The sequence below is a fragment of the Vanellus vanellus genome (assembly GCF_965231255.1).
Source record: "Vanellus vanellus genome assembly, chromosome: 4".
In the NCBI taxonomy this organism is placed as follows: domain Eukaryota; kingdom Metazoa; phylum Chordata; class Aves; order Charadriiformes; family Charadriidae; genus Vanellus; species Vanellus vanellus.
Genome location: NC_138909.1, coordinates 34,264,895 through 34,282,731, shown reverse-complemented (window position 1 = coordinate 34,282,731; position 17,837 = coordinate 34,264,895). Strand labels below are relative to the sequence as shown.

The 17,837-nt window shown below is 37.8% G+C and overlaps 1 protein-coding gene across 1 annotated transcript in view; it reads left to right on the top strand.

Annotated features, from left to right (window-relative positions):
- Positions 1 to 17,837, top strand: part of MMRN1 (multimerin 1) — a gene marked incomplete at its 5' end in the record, with an annotated part of 48,973 nt that overhangs the window by 24,533 nt on the left and 6,603 nt on the right. The window contains 3 exons of the mRNA XM_082482234.1: positions 3,294 to 3,392; positions 7,415 to 7,588; positions 12,546 to 14,525. Coding sequence (XP_082338360.1) covers positions 3,294 to 3,392; positions 7,415 to 7,588; positions 12,546 to 14,525 — 2,253 coding nt within the window. The remainder of the gene's footprint in view (positions 1 to 3,293; positions 3,393 to 7,414; positions 7,589 to 12,545; positions 14,526 to 17,837) is intronic.

The window sequence follows — 17,837 nt, the reverse complement described above, 5'->3', positions numbered from 1 at the left end:
TAAGGACAATTCAACAAATCAAACATCATTATTTTGATTTGGGAATATCAAATGCTTAGCTTTGGAGCAAAACTGCTAAAATGAAAGGGCTTGTAAATTCTGAGTTGCAAAGTTCATGACGTAATTTTTACTAAACACAGATTAATTTTAACTTTTCTTCCTTAATTTGGAGAAAACAATGTGCACGTAGTAATGTCTGAGGGAAAGAAATCCCTGTTTGCTCATGCACGTATGGTCCCTGAATACTATATTATGTGTCACAAATGATTTCAAGAACTGGAAGATGCGTCTTCAAATGTAGATCATGCTGTGTTCGAATTCAGCTGTGCTGTGAAGTAAGGTTGAGGTGACTTAATGTATATAAATTCATTTCCGTCTGCCCTGTCTGTGGTTTAGAGAAAACAGCTGGTTCTCAGAGTTGCTGACAATGCCATAGCCATTGTTAGCACTGAATTCTCTTGCGTGGTAGCGACGTCATTTCTCCAGCAGATGGCTGTAAAATGTTCTGCACAGGAGCGAGCACTATCGTCTTCGTGGGGTAAGCTGCAGACACAAAAAGTAGCAATTCACCTTGAAACACAGGGAACGGGAGGAAACTACCAAACTCCCCACAGGGATTCCCCTTCAGCTACTTCTTCTTCATCAAAAATATATTGAGAGAAAAAGATTCAATTTCCATATTTTTAATATTCCCTGAAATCATTTTGCACGCTGTGTTTAAAAATACATGGGACAATAAATTATACATCTAGGCCAATATATTTAATGTTGGATTCCTATGTGCATTACGTGATACTTGGAAGTGCTGAGGACCCTGAAGCTCCTTGAGGAACTGGAAGTGCTCTTCATTGCTCAGCATTTTGAAATGCTGCTTTTTTTTGTTGTTGTTGCTTTCTTATTGTAAATAGCACCTATAAAGTGGGTCTAGAAGTCTAATTTTTATTTTGTATTTTATCTTTTTAGTTTATTTAGTCCAATTTTTAAAAGGTCTCAAATGCAAGTCATTTGATGGCTATTTCTAACCTAAGGAGTGTATGTATTAGAGTTTCAGTCTGGGGCTCCCATCACATCTGCTGCTGTTCAGCATCTAGGATGGGAATCGCAGCTGTGGGACCAAGGAGCACATAGGACTCAATCACCATATGATGTGTCAGAGTGGTTCCTTTGGAAGAGGACTGAGCCACACTGGAAGAATAATGTAGGAGAAGATATATTGCCAGTGACTCTTCTGAATTTGTTTCACAAATGAAAACCCTGAATTTCTAATGCTGCCTGAGAAGTACCTTTCCTATACAGTGATGAAATTTAATAACTGTACAATATGAGGTATTGTCTCTGGGTGAGTTGCTTGTGTGTGTGTATCCCTGGCTACAGTTCTCGCTGCTTTTAGAAGCAGTATAATAAGCACTATATAAGCACTATTGGCTTGCTCCATTACTGGTTTGCTCCAACAGGGTGAGGTCTATGTCCTGGGTCCTACAGGCATTAAGTTATCTGAACAGTTTAAAGCATTAGGAAAACAAGCACACAGCAATAAATATATAACCTTGAAACTCTAAAACTGTAAGGATTTGGGTATTCCACAATGTGAAGCTGTGAGTGGGGCAGTTAATTTAATAGGGAAGGATGAAAGATAAGACAGATAGAATAAAAAACAATCTGGTGTTTGTACCACTAACAGTGACAGTGAATACATTTAAAGCAACACAGATCGGTAAATGAAAGAATAAAAGGACATCGATCGCTGGTCTTTATCACGAGCAAGTAACTGACTCCCTTGTCATAGATCATATCATCACATCACCACCTGATAAATCCTGTGCAGTGAATTGGGCTGAATGCAAGTATTTAACTCCTGTCAATAACCATGGCACAGAAAGATAACAGAAGCTATTGAAATTATAACTATTTGAGAATTTTGTATTTCTTATCAGCCAATCTCAATAAAATCTATGAAAGTTTTGGTCCATATGATAATTTCCTTTGAGTTCCTGTCCTAATTGTTACTTCCCACCCCATGATTTACAACTTCAAACACCTTCTATCATCCTTAAATGTAATTTATTGATCCTCATATATACTGCCAAGAGGCTGATGAAGCATAGGGAATTTCTTGATTCAGCATTTTATTCTGTTTCCTTGGAAACTCACATTATGGCCAGACTAGGTTTTAATATTTGAACTGGAAAATAATGTCATGATACCCAAGTTGTTCTGCTTGTACTGCACTAAAGACTGGAAAACACATCAATGCCATATGAGTGGCATTCCTTAGATGTGCTCCAGCTGCAACAACATCCACTTCAAAATGCTTCATGAAATGAGCAAGCATGTAAAAATTGGTATGAAGTTACACTAGCAAATTCACAACCTACTTTTTACATATTTCTTTTTTTTTTTTAACAATAACGAAATGAAAACAACACCATTAAGCCTAATGGCTAGAGAAATAACGAAGGTGGAAATCTCAGTTCAGTTCCTGGCTATCCTACCGGTTGCTCCCTACTTTTTGTGAGTGAAGGCACTTTACTTCTCCAGACCTCAGTTTCCCCAACTGTAATATTGAAATAATAATAATGTTATTCTAGCTTTTTGCAAATTGCTTGGGATCTTTGGGCTGAGATGTAAAATAAGCATAGGAAAACTTATCTGCCATGACCAGAGAAAATATTTACAAACCTACCACGTTTGTGAAGTTTTTTAATGTATGTACCAGTTGCAAATCTCAGATAATATTTGTTGGAATTTGGGATTTGATTATGTTTTGAAATGTTTTTTATTCTTTAGGTGCTACAGCAATGTAATATCACCATTGCCTTTAGTGGGAAGATTTCCATGGTTGAAGATTTGTGTAGTCTGTCAAAAAAAAAAAAAAAAAATCAGTTTCAACAAACCTGACTAATTTTGTACCTGTAAAAAAAACTAAATAATTTTGCACCTGACAATCTCTGTATTGTCTTTGTACTGCTGTTTTATATGGGTCTAAAATATTTCTCTAGAATTTTTAGACCTGGAGATTTCAAAATTCTGTTGATTATAGGTCAAGTTTTGACATTTTAGTATTAACACCAACCCCTGACAATCACAGGAAGCCATTTATAAAGCCATTCATGGTCTTCATCAATGTGGTCCCATGCAGTGCTACAGAGACTAAGCAAGTAACAAGAATCACTACAGATGATTAGGCTTTGGTAAAGTTGGTATAGAATAAAGAGAGAAAGCAACTGTTGTAGAATCCTTATTTTCATGTTCCGTGTTTCACTCACATCCTTTCCTTTTTCTCCCTCTTTTAGCTCAAGAACAACAGTCACTTATACACAGCAACCAGGCTGAAAGCAGCAGAACTGTCAGTGAGAGGACACCAGGAGCTCCTCAGGACTCTAGTGGGCCAGGTCAGCTGCTATAATTACTATCACCTCTAGCCCAGTCACTGACCATGTGACTCACTAAGATCACTGCAAAAACAATTTGAGAAAAATCCCTGTCTCCTGAAGGGACCTGAGTGAACTGTTAGAGTTTCTAGCAGTTATGATTCAGTGGTATGCTTCTCTGATAAAGATAGGCAGAAGAAACTGAATTTAAAGGTACAAGTAGCTTAGTATTTATAGAGTGTCTTGTGACTAAACTAAAACCAGGAAAGTCATTCTGCATAGAAATATTTAAATTATTATATTACTAAGTAATAACAGAAAAAAGAAAAAAAATCCAAACAACACAGTCAAAATACCCGAAACCCAAATCTAGAAGTAGTATAGACTAGCATTGGTCATAAAGGAAAATGTAGTGATGTTAATTGTATTATCTGAATACATGATTATTGTCATATATTTTCTTATAAAAATTGGTGAACTGTTCAAAATCGGTACAATGACGCTTCAAACTTTAGCATGGGCAGATAGGTATGTTTAAGCTACTACACCTAGGATGATCAAATAGCTAAGCAAGACAGGAACAGCTTACAGTGTTATATCACAGATGTTTGAGACTGTTTCTTATTACACTATTCATTTGCTCACTATGGTGGTTACTTCAACCTAACTAGACCATCAGGTTTTAGAACAAAACGTCACTGTTTTCTTGCAAGGATATGTGTAGACCTCGGCATTGTAAGACCTAGTTAGTAACAACAATGCTTTTATTCAAATAGTGACCTACATTGAGAAGTTGCATGAAAAGTCAGTGCATGAAAAGCTTCTCCATCTCTTCATATCTAGAATTGTTGGGTGTGATTACTTTCCTTTATATTTATTTTCCATTACCATCTGTATGATTTAAAGTTTACCAGCACAAATGTTCCAGAAAATTAATTTCATAGTTGTCTGCATAAGTATTCATGGGAACAGAATTTTATTCATGCCAGGCGTGTTTTCACACTCACTAAACTGGGACCAGAAAAACTCATGATTTATCAGATCATACCATTTAATAATGAATTCAAATACTAAGTCTTCACTACAAAGAAACATGAAAAGGTATCCATGATTTAGAGGTATTCAGGCAGTTGACAGACTATACTATAGTCCAGTCTGTACCACCTGAAGGTGTACATGCCTTTGAGGGTATGGAGATGTTGGTAATGCAGAATTATTTAGAAAGTCTGTGTACTCAGAGAACTGCCAACAATCAGCATATCGTGTTCAAGTAACAACAAAAGAAATATATGTAACATGCTTGGATAAGGAAGTTGTTTGACAAAATTATTCTCTGCTTGTGATATACTCCCCAGCAGTGAGTGAGACTGCATTTGTCAGGTAAATTTTTGGTGGCAAATTATATGCAAGTTATTTGGCAGCACTCTGCATGCTGTCAAATGAGCTTGTAGTTTACATGGTGAGGAGCCAGAAGATGGACAAGATGTGAAAGGCAGTGTAAAGGAGGCATGTTGCTTGAACTTTCTTACTACCTGCCTTTTCTTGTGAATCTGTTGATATTTCAATTACGGATGTCTACGCTGGCTTTTTGTATAATCATAAGCTGTTGCACATTATGGTGTTATTGTCATTCACACAGTTGGCCTGTATCCAAAAAAAAATTGTGGAACCAGATAATAAGGCAAGTTATGTTCTCAGGTCTGTATGTTGCAGTTGTCAATATACTCTTCTGGTGCTGGGATATACGTGCATACTGGGAGAACAGGATGTCAGCATCCAGACTGCCACTGCCACAGGGTTTTATGGAGACAGTACACACGTATGTGCTTATGTCCGTATGTGTTTTACTTTAAGTCATAATAGACAAATAGAGAAACTAAAAAGCAGAGGCAGGAGAGGGAAAGTGAATCTGGCATGAAGATATAGAAAGGTATTTTCAAATGGTAGTTAGAAAGGAGAAGGTTGTTGCCCCTTGGTGACATTGATGAACAACCAAGTTTCCCAGTACTGGAAGGAGGAGGATGTTGGCCAGTAAAGCAGACGGGACCCATATGAAAAAGTGAGCTTGATCAATAGAGCATTAAAACATGCCACTTCTCTTAGGAGGAATTCTGCTCTGAAAAATAACTCTGAAATTGGAATATCAGAGCTCCATGTTAGATGCTTTTCTGTTATTTTTAAATCACATGGGGTCAGTTTAGAAGGAGAGAGATACCTGTTCTGGCTGCCAAGCCTGCCAACATGACCTGGGGCCAGGACTGACTGCCTGGTCTTTTGTTCCATCAGCAGCTGGCAGGACTCTACAAGCCAGATTCTGTTTCCAGCTCCCACTATGCAGCCATGCCACTTATAAACCTCACTTTCAGGTTCGTTTATGCAGCTTGTCTTCTCCCTTCAGTCGGAACTGACAGAAACGAACCTGAAGAAAGTGTTGCACCCAGCATGTTAGTTATCAGTTTGGGTGACTATGCGTGAGCCAGTAATGAATTCAAATCACTTTCTCATAGTAACAATTCAACCAGGAGCAGAAATATCCAGACCTGTCTGTCTGTCACAAAGTAGTATTATGATGAAAGGTATTCAGACAAAGAAGATCCATCAATGGCTTGTCTCCACAGTATCATTGGGGAGAATTGCCAGACTCTAAACTAGGTGGTTGAGTTATAAACACAATTTTGTGTCGCTGTAAGTAGACACCATGGGCAAAGTAAACAGCTGGAGATGCTAACATCCTCCCTAAATCACTAGGCTCTACCAGTTATGAATTCTATAACCAGCCTGCCTCTACAGGAGAACATTTTCACCGGTGTTGACACACTTCATCTGCACTGAATTTTCTGAATTTTCCCAAATGCTATCAAGTTAGATAAGATACATTTATTTTTTATATACTAGAGTTTTGAAGAATAAAAGTCTAGTTAGAAGAATATGCCCTTTTATATACAATTTGTTTTGTTGTTTTTTTTTTTTCTGTAGTCTTTAAGCCCCTGTGCCTCTACGTGATTTCTGATTATAACTATTTACTGGCATGGGAATAGACACTGATGCCATAATGAAATCTGAAATAAGATCAATAGCAGTACTGTAAATTTACACTATTAAATATTTGCATGTACTGCTAAATAATCTTTTGCATAGCAGTTTATTAAGTCATAGTATGGCCTGGATCATGTAGGGTAGTATATCATGTATCTAAGTTAAGCCATTTAGGCTCAATTTTTGAAGGAACTGAAGAGATTTTGTAGCTCTGCTTACAGGAATTAGAGCATTTAATTTTATCAGCATCTTCTGAAAATCCCAGACTAAGTCTCATTCCTGTCAGCTGTGAAGCTCAGATGGCTATCTGAAGTCATGTGGAGACTTAACTTGCAAGACCAAGGGCTTCCTCACCACTGCCTATCTTAAAAGCATCCAGCTAGGCCTTTTTATACCTGAAGAGACTACAAGTAGTAAGGAACAATTTGTGCAGGTTTTAAAATAAACTTGACTTCACAGATTGGGCATCTTTTCTTAATGACAGACTAATGATTATTCCAAAGTCATTTATCTATTAGCTGTTTTTCTGACTTGATACTGTGTTGAACAATTTTGACCCCAACACTGAAAAGATGATGTATTCCTTCAGACACAAGCCTTGCAAATTCATGAAGCTATGTTGTAAAAGGGGGTAAAAATCAATGCTTTTGTGACTGTATTAAAGTCAATAGACTAAATTTGAGCTAACAGAATACCCTATAGGGTGCTAGGTGGAGGAAGAATGGCATTATGCTGATTAAAATATGCTAACCATTCAAAATAGTCTTGTAGAATTATAAATACTTTATAATGGATACAGATGCTTCAGTAATTAGATACTGCTGTGCTGCTGAATGTCTCTAATACATGACATGACAGAAATCAAGGTGATTCACTCAAGACTAAAAATTCAGAAACTTTTCACCCTGCTTCCAGCTAATGTCTCTCAAGTCAATTACACTTTCTCCCCACTCAGTGTTTTAACACTATGGGTTTTTTTCTTCTTCTCATTTTGTTCTCTGACCAAGCATTTACACAAAAAATGAATGAGAAGATTAGCAGCCAGGAGATGAAACTGACTTTTCTACAGAAGAAGGTTGATAGCATTGCTGCCGCGATGAATGATGCGAGCATGATGCTTTCTTCTCTAGAAGGCAAAATCAATGAAAATAAGGACAGAGACTTCCAGTCTTTTCTAAAAGGTAAGAAAAATAAATTCATGTAATCAGTCACCCAGTTAAAGGTGCCAGAAAAAAAAAATGCTAAAAACATTCCTAGACTGTCCTATTCTATTTCTCAACATTTACAGGGAGAAATCTTTTTTAGTTTCATTTCCTAATAGAGGGATTTGTTTATTTTGACATTTGTTATGGTGTCTTTTATAGTGACAAAAAATGTATGTTCTTGGGTACTACATAATATGCATGGTAATTTAAGCCACTATCAAGGTATTCTCATTTACTTAGAGCTATTGCAAGTATTCTTATCTGTTTTTTGTTTATCTGACAGCTGTTAAAGGTCATAGTATTTGCTTTGCTACCAAGTCTAAGTAATATTCTTTAATGCATAGTTCACATATGCAGGGGAAACAAAAGGAATTGTGTGATGGTTGTATTTATAACATGGCAAACATCCTGCTGAATAATTTGCCTCTGATCATGTTGGGCTAGCTTTGATAAACATCTGTACTCATGTTCGGTAGAGGAGAAAGACATGGCCAGGGACCAGGAGATTGGGTCGACCCTTGCCAGCAGCATTATGCATCCATTCTTTCTGAATCCTGCAGCAAGATCTGTTTGTTAACCACCTACAAATGGTGCTTAACAAGCAGATTGGGACTGAAGCTTTCATGTCCTTGATGTGCAATATTTTTCTGATTTTTCAGGAATTTTCCCCAAACTGTTTGTATTATACATTTTAGAACCCAGAGGACTTTTCTGTAGTTTAAAAATGGAACAAGGGAACTGGAGCTCCTTAAATTGAGATAAAACTAAATGAAACAATACGTGCTTTTGTATGTCACTTGAATTTACCAAGAGCAGTCCCATTTCTTATATTTTCAGTCCTCTGTCTCTTGAGTTGCTCGCACCACATGCTAGATGGCTCTCTTGTACCCTGGATCACGTTTATCCCATCTCTCTCACTGACCTGCTTTCACCTCTCTACATATTGCTAGATGGCATTCTTGACCCTTGGGCATACATTTAATTTGTCTTTGAATATTTCCCATTTCCCTTCTGCTTTCTCTTCATTCTTTTTTATATTCCACTCATTCTAGCTGTCATTTTCATGCTATTCCAAGAGGTCTTTTGCTGCATCCTGTGCTCCTGTTTCTCCATTCTCTATCTATATTTAAGGATCCAAGTCCTAATTAAAATGTGCAGTACCAAAAAAACACATTATTGCACATTTGCCTGCAAATGTGTTTCAACCCTTTATTGTTTTTATCTGCAATGCTTATATTTTACCTGCTTAGATGAAATCTCCAGTTGCTGGCCCTTTTTTGATTTATGTTCTCAATCTATCTCCTAATCAAGTAGCTTTAATTAAAATGCTTCTATCAGCTACTTTCCTTGACCTTAATTTTGGGCACTCCAATACAGGTTATTCTTGGCTTGTACATAGGTAAATAGCAGGAATGAGGGGAGGAAGGGACAGAGAACAAGGTTAGTGTTTCTGTTGGCTTGTATGTGTAATGTCAAAGGGCAACTTCAGTTTCTGTCCAAGGAATATCAGTCAGTCATACTCCAAGTGGGCAAAGAGCATCCTAAAGTAGCAGGAGCTGGAAGGAGTTTCCATGCTGTCCTCTAACTTGGAACAGGTGTGCAGTATTGGCACATCAGACTTGCTAAAAGTTACTCTTAGAAGCTCACCTGAAGCAGAACTTTCCCCACTATCACTGCTATCCTGAAGCAATGTGCTTTTGAAGCACCATTAAGTCTGTAGTTCTTCATGCTATTCAGACTTCTTCCTTCTTCCCCTACTTTTCCATTTTCTTTCTGTGGTGCCCAGGTCCTTTGCTCATATCCATTAATCACCTTTTTTCTCATCACAGAAATTCTAATGGCTGCCCAGCTAGGTATCACAGTTTGTTAGGAGTGAGGTCTGTTTCTGTGAACAAACAATTCAATACAGTTTATAAAGTCTTTATTTCTTGGTTTCATCTGTAAATAGACTTTGGTCCCATAAATCTGTCACCTGTTGATACAGGGCAACACTCACTGGAGTAACTGATATGTTCCTCTAATTTGGTTAGTGAAACCTGTTGTGCATTTTTTTAGCTGTTTTCTGTACTTAGGAGACTGTTCCTGCTTTTTACTTAGAGAAAATAATTTGGTGTTCTCCCTTTAATTTAATAAAGTCTGCTTTCTTCTTGCTACTCTTTTTTCCTCCTTTCACTCCACATCAAGCCTTTTTATAGACTCCTTTCCTCTTCATTATTAAAATGCACACTCCTTTAAAAATGAAGTAAACAATGGAGTGTTAATCACCTCCAAGTCAGAAACGTCATTTACAGCTGGATATATAACCTTAACTCAGTCTCCTGTGTACATACATTTCTTTTGCACATTATTCTTCAAATAAATGAAACTGCAAAGGGAGTATATGTTGACAGAAAGTAATTACATACTTTGGATTTCAGCCAGAAAGTTGAAATTAAAATTTATAATCTCATAAAAAGTGAAATAGGTCTTTAATGTTCACAGGTAGTTTGGACCTTTCTGTTTCAAAATGAGCAACAGAGAAATTGAGTTACATCCATGAATGTACTCTTGTGTATTCTCAGCTCAAGCTTAAGAATATACCCCATTGTCACCTACAACACAAGTTTGAGTCAGGTCTTTCTGTGGAGAACCATGGTCCCACAGCCCCTAGTGGACTTTGGAGTAGCACTTTCTTACTAGGTACCTAGTTGACCTAGCCAACAAGTAAGAGAGAGAAACTCAAAGCTATCTGATTTATCAGGTTCCACCTCTTGATAACAAGGACACCTGAAAACCAGAGCTGAGCTTCATACAACACCTGCAATCCAATGAAATAGGGTAGAAATGAGAGGGAGAGAGGCTGGCAGTTTCTTGACTGAGACAGAAAGAAAAGCCCAATACAGATCCTGTGGAAGACCTCTCACAGCAGCATGGTCTGTTATCAAGATTTGTTGCTGAGATGAAGAAATTTAATTAATTCCTTACAGAAGGTGTAGAGTAACCTTGTTTCTTTGCACAGCCATTAGACTTTCCTTCACAGCTCATTGTGTCTCTTAAAGCACAGAACATTTTTCAGCATCATAAAGTAACCTGACCAAACCATCAGTTACAATGGTTTCTCTACATGTCAGTTATTTTACTCTGCATTCATATCTTGATTATTCCTCTCAGCTGCCAAGACATCCTTACTCTCAGGTAACTTACCTTACTGTTTTTCCTTCAATGAAGTTCACTGACAAAGCTCTGTGTGTAAGTGCACATGTTCATGTGCACATGCATGTGTATACATCTGTCTAGTCATTTACTTGCTGTTCAGGTAGTAAAAAGTAAAATAATAAAGGCAATCTCAGTAGTATCACTTTGTTGGTTTTTATACTTTGTGTAAAAATTGCTTGACAGCTGTGACCACAGCTGACAGTAATTGAGTTTATTGTTTAGGATATTTCATGCTATATTTCTGAAGTGGCTCTTTTTTTTAGGCTAGCAAACTTATTGCTCCTGCCTATTATAGGTTGCCTTGAAAAAAAACCACCATCTGAACAAGTGACAGATTTCTCCCCTAAGCCCCAGAGGTGTTTACTGTCCATTTTACCAGACATGACGAAGACTGAAACTCATTTATAGTACATTAAAAAAAGCAAATATTATCAACTATCATCTCATGTGTTTCCAGCTGGAAATGCATGCACAATTCAAATGGATCTCCTGAATAGAAAAAGTACTGTGCTTCTCTCTAGCTTACTGAACAAAATAATTTTTACATGGAATACTTTTGCACCCCTGGAGCCCAAAGTTTTGTTGGGTTTCACGGGTCTGATTTCCTGCCATTTCACTGCTCTTGCTGAGAATGTACTTTCAAATAAGGTTTCAGAACATGCCTTGCTGGTTTTGAGATGAAGCAATAAAATCAAGGCTACAGAAGTAATTGAGAGGAAAACAGAGGAAGGCAACAGAGAATTTCTGCCTTTATCAGTACAGCTTTAATCAGAGAACTGATGGTCATCAAGGCATTGTAGAGGTTGAAGGGTTTAACCATTATATCACAAGCTGGCTGTAAGTGTTCATAGGGTTTACAAAAAACGTGCAAAGAATGCTTCAGTGTTTTAACGGGACATAGGGGCTACCTTTGGAGAACAAATTAAAAAAATACTTCTAATCTCACACCAGAGCAGAACTACTGCTGTAATTAATTCAAATATGCTATGTAACATTCTTGTTGAACACTATTTTATGACTGACTTAACCCATCTAAGGCTCTATGGGAGACATATTTTGACAATTCACAGGAGCAGAATTCCCACACATTCACCTCTGCCTAGTGCTTTTCAGGATCAGTATTCTTAGGAGCTGTTTAAAGAGTTGTAGTATACAAGATTAACTAAAGTTTTGTACCCTTAAAATGTCTGCATTTTGCAGCAGTTGTCATGTTACTAACTTCAGATATTCAATAAGGCTAATTTTATTTTACTTCTTTCTCACTGTAGGGTGTTGTATGATCACTACAACATACAATCCAATAGGAAAGTAATAAACTGTGCTTTTACTCCTTGACCATAATGTTGATAAAGCTGGTGTTTTTTCCTCACTTTCACCGTGGAGAAAGGACACGTCATTTTCTTAGGAGCCAGCCACAAAAGCACACTGATCTCCTCATTTCAGTGCTCAGGAACAGCTTAGCTAGGAGATCAAAGGTGATATCACATATGCAGAGTCTAAATTTGCCCTTTCAAAATAATATCAAAACTCCCACAGATTTCAGTAGAAACAGGGATGAGTTTTCAAACACTATTAGCCCTCCTCTACATTCCTCACCTTTAAATTTTGCTCTTTGGGCGGGGCAGAGGTGTGCATTTCACTTCTGTTCAGCACCGTGTTTGCTCACATTGTGGAAAAAATTTAGATGTTCCTAACACGGTTGGTTTGATTGTTTCCATATTTCTCCTTTTCCCCAAAGGTCTCAAATCCAGAAGTATTAATGAATTAGTTAAAGACATCGTCAGAGAACAGTTTAAAGTATTTCAAGGTGAAATCCAAGAGAACATGGCTCAAATTTTCAAGACTGTATCTAGTTTGTCAGATGATCTTGAAAATACAAAAGAATCAGTCAAGCATCTGAATGAAACCCAACAAAAATTTGTTAAGGAAAAAGACAGTGTGCCAACAAAGCTTGACATTCTGGAGCTAAAGAGCCACATGGTGCAGATGAAAGAAGAATTGACCTCCAGTTGTGACAAGCCTATGAAAGCTTTACAGGAAAAGCAGAAATCCTTGGAAGATAACTTGGAACATCAACAGTCAAGAAGTGTCATTTATTATGAATCTTTAAATAGGACTCTCTCTGAAATGAAAGACGCTCATGAACAACTGTTATCAGCTGAACAGTCTTCAAGCCAAAACATCCCTTCAGCAGATAAAGTCACAGAGTACAATGTTACAGAGTATATGTTCACACTGCATGAGAAAGTAAGGAAACAAGGCATGATGGTGCTGCAGATCTATGATGACTTAAGAGTCCAGGACAGCAAGATCAGCAATCTCAGTGTGGCACTGGAAATTCAGAGAGACTCTGTTCTGGGAGTCTGTGATGACATGTTGTCAGAGAGCAGAAGGGATTTCGAAACGCAGCTGGCAGCAACCCGAGAGAACGTGCTTGTCCTAAACAAAAGTCTCTCTGACCTGGTCCTTCCACTGGACAATAAGATGGACAAAATGAATGAGCAAATTAATGATTTGTGCTATGATATGGAGATCCTGCAACCCTTGATTGAACAAGGGGTACCTTTTAGTCTGACTTTAGACTATGAACAACAGGTCCAAGCTGAAGCAATCAATCAGAAACTTGAAAACCTCACAAATGTCATTAATAGAATGAGTTCTGCAATTAATGAGCTTTCCAAAACTCAGGAAGGACTTAAAAACGAATCTCAGGCTTATCAGGAACTGTTTGAGAAACGTGTTAATGAATGCTCCATGGAAATAGAAGATGGATTAAACAAGACCATGCTAGTAATAAACAGTGCTATTGATTCTATTCAGGATAACTATGTACTGAAAGATATGCTACATGCTCTGAGAAATGAGACTGAAGTCTGCTGTGGCAGAGCTGAGAAACTGGACAGTGTCCTGGCTTTCATTCCCCAGTTCCGACAGTTGAATGAATCCCTCCAGACACTGCTCATTGGCAAGAAGTATGAATTCACTTCACAAGTATCCCCATCACTTTCTGATCTTCCGTATGAGAAGTCTGACAGAAGTATCCTACACAATTTCAGAAGATTTTTCTATATTTTAAATGAAACATCATCAAAAGTGGACAATCAACAACAAGATATCAACCGCCTGGAAGAAAAACTATTTGACATTGTGGAGGAATCAAAGGACCATGAGGTTCGCCTTCTGAGCGTGGAGTCAAAAATTTCCAAGCTTTTGACAAACAACTGTGTCTCACTGAAAAAAAACAAAGCTGCCTCAACAGAGAAAGAACAAGTGGTCTCACTTCAGCTCCAGTCACTGAGTTCCAGGATCAAGGCCCTGGAAGCCAAATCAATTCGCTTCTCAAACAGCATTCCACTTCTGAACAAGACTGCTTATGAGGCCTGGGGGATGTGTCAGGATACCAACAGCAGAATCCAAAAAGTGAATGCGAGTATACCTGTGCTAATTAAACTTGCTCAGCCAGATATCCCTCTGCTGCAGAAAGGCCTCAAAGAGCTCATTGAATCTGTGCTTGAAATAAAAGCAGGAACTATCTTGACAAATTTAACGCAGCATGTTGACATGGCAATGGCAAGTGCAATGAACAACATCACCAAACTTCAGAAACAGGTGAAACCAGTTATGAAGAAACCAGCTCCAGTGAAAAAGGGGGCAGCAAACGTCACCATGAACCTGGCAAGCCGAAGTCAGAGAAACACAGATAATACTATAGATCCAGGTAATGCATTTTACTCTACTAAAAGTTAGGGTCTTTGTAATAAAGACTTATGTAACCATTTTGATGAACTGAGGTGGCCGAACTTGACTGCAGATGAATAAAAGTTCCAAAGACTGCCATAAAAAGTGAGCTTGAGGTTACTCTAATCTCTTGTTTACAAGAGAATTTATTTTTCTTACAAGGAGATTCTTCATTAAGGCACCTAGAACTCCATTTGATTTTCTTTAATAAATTCACATCTGATCAGTTTAAGATATATGTGCATGCACACATGCTCAGCTGAGAACCTGACCATTCAAACGTAACTGACGATTTAGACAAAATCTAAACTACACTAATTTTGTGCCTACATCACAATGAGCAATTTCAGTAAAAAAACATGCAAGCTCGGAGAGAAATCTGAGGATGCATCAGTACTCTGCAGTGTTGGTGGGAATGAAAAGTATCAAAAACCTGAAGCAAGTGAATACACCAAATGACTGTGATAAGGCTTTTGCCAGCTCCTTCAGTATTTCATTGAGATTATTAGTGCAATTACAATTACAACAGTATGTTCTTGCAGAATTGGGAGCCCAGCCAATAAAGTAGGTTTGACTCAAGTCCATCTGGAGAACAGCTCAACTGAGTAGGAGCTGCCATTCTTAAAAAAGATATTTTGAGTGTGATTCCCTTCTGAACTTAAATTCAAATGTCAGCATATGAAATGAATTCACATGGATGAATTCACAGAAATGCAAACTCTGAGTTATGACTTTTGGAACCAGACTTGAGGGAAAATCAATAGCACAAGCTAATGTTTTATGGAAATATAATTTCTGGGAAAATACAGAAGATGAAGAGTGGTTAAGTGACTAGAAATCTTCAGGGGATTCTAATTCACATTACAATGAGTGAGACAGATTCCTAAATGACAGATAGATGCTCAGATATTTTCGAAGACCCAGACCTAAATCTTTTCTGTAAAGCATTCTTAAACTTTTGAACATTTCTGAAACTGTCTTTGGTCCCTATTGTAAGCAGATGTACAAGTAGTGAAAGCTACCACTCTTGTTCATGTGCTAAGACCATGGGCAATCTGTCTTTCCCTCTCCCTCTCCACTCCTCTTCCCTCCCTTTCCTACCCTCCCTCCTTTGTCTTCTCCTGTCCTAGGTATAGCACTTTTCAGTGATCAATGAAAAGGATCCTTTATAAAGCCTCAATCTCATGAGTAGCTGGGCTGAAGGAATCCCACAAAGGATTTCAGTCCTTGGTTATCTTTTCAGTTAGAGAGGAGACACGGCTATTCCAACAGGCAGTCACACTTCAAAATGCACCAAGATTTGCCAAATTCTTACTACAAAGTAATTTGTTTTTATATTAAAAATGGCAATTCTTTCTCAGTCATTTCTGGTTTCTGCCTGTTTCTGCCACTTGCACAGGATAGAAATTCAAACCCCTTGTTCTCAATTAAAACTAAGGGGAAAGGAGATATGATGCCTTTGATCCTTCCTAAGCCTTCTACTTTGTTGGAAAATGTCACTGGTGCAACCTGCCTGGAGCACAGGAAGCTGCCACCTGCTCTGTTTTTCACTCCACATTAATGAATTAATGTCTTTGCTATTTATTATTTATCTCATGCTGAATTTTAACAAATAGCTTGCTTGATAACATCGTATGTGTGCTTGCTCTTACAGAAACTGCAGATCTTTGCAGATGTTGAAAATCCCCGTTTTTAAGCAAGTTTTCTACATAGCAATGTTTATGCAGACTTTTCCATCAGTAATGAGCTTTTGTACTCAATGATATTTCATGCCTAGCAAAGTCATACATTACATTTCTGTAAGGTGAAGAAGTAAGACCATTATCCTAATTAACAAGTATCCATCTTCTGCCTGGGTAGAATTTACTTCTCCAGGAAAGCTTTTTCTCTTTGAGTTCCAGTAGACCATCCAGAGAGATGTGCTGACTCTACTAAAGTTTCTAGAAGGAACCCTAAGGCATAATCGGCTGATAATAAAATGTATTTGATCTTAGATTGTTTTTTTTTTCATTAAAAAAGGTTAGAATAAAATTCTAGAAAGAGGTGAATGACAAATCTCATTGATTCCAACATGTTTGATATTTGATCCTAATCTAACCGATTGGGATTTTCATTGACTTCAATGCGTTCAGGATTTGTCCCTGAGGTAATACATTCCTCAGTAGTCATTTGAAATCAAGAGGAAATAATGTAAGTTTGCATTACGTATGCAGGGACATACAGGTTTGGAGACTTCCAATGTTGTAGAATGAACAAAAGTTTATGTCAGCTAGAGGCTGCAGTATGTGTATGAGGGATGAAAAATCTAACAATTTACCTGATACTAACTAATGGCAACCTTGGGTGAATAAAAAAGCAATGATCTTAAGACACCTTCAAGTAGCTAACAGAGGGGAGATGCCAGCCTTTAAAGAATAAATATTCATTAAACTCTTCATTAGTCTTGGTTATGGATTGTGTCTAGTCCTACCTTCCAATGCACTGTTCTAATGCAGAAATACCTGATCCAGCATGAGGGCAGCTTAGCTCAGTTCCCATTTTCCCATCGCCATTTAGTGCTGTGTCTGTTCTCTAGATACCCTAGAGGCTGCTGTGCTTTCCAAAGGTGAATGCACTCTCTTGTTGCATGTCTTGTGTTAGTTGTGGTTTTGCTTTATTCAGATTATGCCACCCTCCCATCAACATGAATAGCTGAGAGTGCAGCTGTGTTATATTTATGTATTCAAAACAGTGCATCTGTGAGAGAGGTAATATCTTCTCATTCTCATTTTCTCTAAGTCTTATTTCTGTTTTCACGTGATTTCTTACTCCTAACAGAAATGCAAGCTTCCATTGTCACATTATCATTCAAGCCTGCTGCAAAATTAACCTATTTAAAAGTTTTGCATCTTGTGTTTTAATTGCACAACTTTGATGGTTATTCTAGTTCAGTTTGATGACATACTTCAATTTTGCATGTTTTCTTTAGACTAACAGGTAGATGAAACTTTTTTTTTTGTTTTTAATTTAGTGATCCTGAAATCATTACACTGGAAATATTAGATACTTCTGTTTAACAGACAGGCAGAGTTGTCAGAGTCCAAGTAGCTCAGATCAGTCTGGACAATCTGCCCCCACCCAAAACTGGAGAACACAGCTAAGGCACCTCTCCTCCTTGCTTTTTTGCCCAAGAACACTGTGGACGAATCTTTGTGCTTTTTTGCACCATGAACGTCCTATGCAGCACTCATACCTGCATTCCCTGTCAGAGCCCCCAGTGCAACGATAGCCTTAATTGTCCTGGGCATTCTGA